Below are 2499 nucleotides of genomic sequence, written 5' to 3'. Positions count from 1 at the left end.
GAGGGGCACGGAGGACGGGGGAGGGGGCACTGCACCGCATCCAGGTAGCGGAGGGGGCACACCGGGATGGCGAGCAGCTAGTGCAGCCGCCAGGCAGCCGCCGCCGGGCCCTTCCTCCTCTTGTTTGTAAACGCGCCCGTTGTGTCTTCTGTGTCCAGACCAGTGCAGCGCTGCTGTCCGCGCGTGCCGCACCGTGTCGCGTCCAAAGTCCGAGCGTGCCGAGAAACCCGAGTGCCGAGGGCGCAGTTGTTCGTGAAGGGGCCAGAGTACAGCAAGAGGCAGTGGTCCACGGAGTGAGTGGGGGTGACCATTAGGTGGCCACAGTGATCAGCGTGATCGGAGTAGAGGTGGCAGGGAGTGAAAGTGATTAAGTGACGGCATCCATAGGAGAAGGGTGGCCTCTAGTGAAGTGACTAACATCGAGTGCAGCGAGCACAGTTTAGAGTGCCCGGATAGGTGTCAGCGTTGGACGCCATGAGCCAGCCAGCGTCAGCCGGGTCATCGCCGGCGGTGGTGTCCGCGGCCTCCACCCCGAGCAAGGGTGGAGGCGGCTCCGCGGTCAGCAAGGAGATGGAGGCCAACCAAGGCATACCGCCAGAACAGCCCAGTAAGTACAGCTTCCGAAAGGTGACGGGCGCCTCGGTCGTAAATGTGCGACGGCGTTTCCGTCATGAAACTAGAGATTTAGAAACAGCGCGCCCACCAGTTTTAGCCGAGACAACGTTGAACGCAACGCGTACTGCCCCTTCTGTTACGCGCACGTGCCTAACATCCCTCCGGCCATTTTCCCCTCCTCTTTCTTTTTCGGCGACTCTTATATACACGCCCTCTCACACACTGCAGCCGAGATTGTTTGCGAAAAAATAAAATATGGTCAAGAAAAAAGAGACACCTCCTCATAACCCTCTCCCTCCCGCCCCGCCCTGAGCTCACTTGAGCCCCAGCGGCCGGGATGCGCTGTTGGCCACAAAAAAACAGGTCTCCCTCCCAAGAGAGGAACCTAATAATACCACGACATTGCCCTCACACGTCGGTGGCGGGGCGTGGCGAGGCGGGACGTCGCGGGGCGGGGCGTGGCGGGGTTAGGGCAGGTCGGGTTGATGTGCTGGACAGGCTGAGTCAGGCATCTTGGCAGGGCCATGGCGCGGCGGGGCGGGCCTCCCGGCCAGGGTCACCACCACTCCGGGATGACGGTGGTGGTGCGGCACTCACAGGGCGTCACCCCGCCCCGCCGGCCCCGCCCCGCCGTCGTACGTCGGAACACGCTGGAACGCCGGAACACCGTAAAACACACCTTTATACCTCGCCACACATCACACCACTTCTCACGTTCGACTGGCTAATGGTTCCGGCAAGAGGGAACGGCGAGTGGATCCCTCAATCCGACTGCAGAGGAAATGCATGTCAGAGGGCATCGTCTGGGGCCGAAGCGCGGGCCGAAGCCGAGATGCAAAACAATAGGCTGGCGTCAGGGAAGCTCCCTTACTGGACTTCGCGCCAAAACTGATCCCCGAGCCCTTTCCACGGCGGCCAACCCTCTAGACTGTACATTTTCATTTTTACACCAAACACCCAAGTCAGAAATAAATATTTTAATACTCACAAAACCGGGTCGTATAACGATATCGTGAAGGAATAAAAACAGGCGTTCGAGGTATGTTGCGCCGTGTGTGTATGTTTGTGTGTGTGTGTGTGTGTTGTCATGTCGAGCGCCACCACTGCGTCGTGTGAAAATATCCACCGCCTGTGTGTATGTCACACAAGGAATTACTGCCATACGGCCTTCAGGGTTCTCTCACGGACGCTGCCTGACACGGGGCCGGGGGATAGCACAAGAGCACTGGAATTTCGTCTTCCGAAAAAATAATTGTTGTCCAAGTCCGGGCCGTCCGGGGCTGACCACGGCGGCGAGGCTCTCACGCTGGCAGGCAGTCACGCTGCCGAATGTCATGCAGGACGCCCGGCACGAACTGATAGCGCAACCAGTCCACCCTGCAAAGCCCTGCCGGCCTTATTAGGTGTGTTGTCTCGTGCGAGTCCTTTTCCCTTCTTGCCGAGGGTAGATAAGAATTGGGAGCTGGAAAGGCCAGAGCGATGAGGGTCCCGCATACTTAGATTTTCCCAGTACAGTGCGCAAATGATGAATTATAACCAAATCACCGAAAACTGGCGAAATGTACTGAGGGTGACTTGATTTCAAATGACTGGAAGATGGTTAAAAATGATTAAATCATGATTGAAAATGACAGAAAATGATTCAGTTTTTTTTTTAAACGTGATGGAATCACATAGAGTAAGGTGATTAAATGGAGTGAGGAAAACCAGGGAGCCGCAGAGCCAACAGCGCATTGCCTATATCACGTTAACCATACGGATCACGTCAGTTGGTCGCCCCTTCCTCTTCATGTAATGTAGCGGGCGGTCAGCGCGGCGTGCTCGTCGGCGCGGCTCAAGCTGCATGTGTGATGCACGGCAATGTTACGCCCGCCGCCCGCCCTG

At 57.3% G+C, this 2499-nt stretch overlaps 1 protein-coding gene across 1 annotated transcript in view; it reads left to right on the top strand.

The window, feature by feature from the left end:
* Positions 1 to 148: 148 nt before the first annotated feature.
* LOC127748712 (aquaporin-like) overlaps positions 149 to 2499 on the top strand; it is a gene marked incomplete in the record, with an annotated part of 46780 nt that continues 44429 nt past the window's right edge. Inside the window, 1 exon segment of the mRNA XM_052270571.1 lies at positions 149 to 607. Coding sequence (XP_052126531.1) covers positions 475 to 607 — 133 coding nt within the window.

The sequence above is a fragment of the Frankliniella occidentalis genome, unplaced genomic scaffold (assembly GCF_000697945.3).
Source record: "Frankliniella occidentalis isolate FOCC.00 unplaced genomic scaffold, Focc_3.1 Scaffold127, whole genome shotgun sequence".
Classification (NCBI taxonomy): domain Eukaryota; kingdom Metazoa; phylum Arthropoda; class Insecta; order Thysanoptera; family Thripidae; genus Frankliniella; species Frankliniella occidentalis.
Note: the sequence above shows the minus strand (reverse complement) of the source record. Positions and strands in the feature narration are given on the sequence as shown.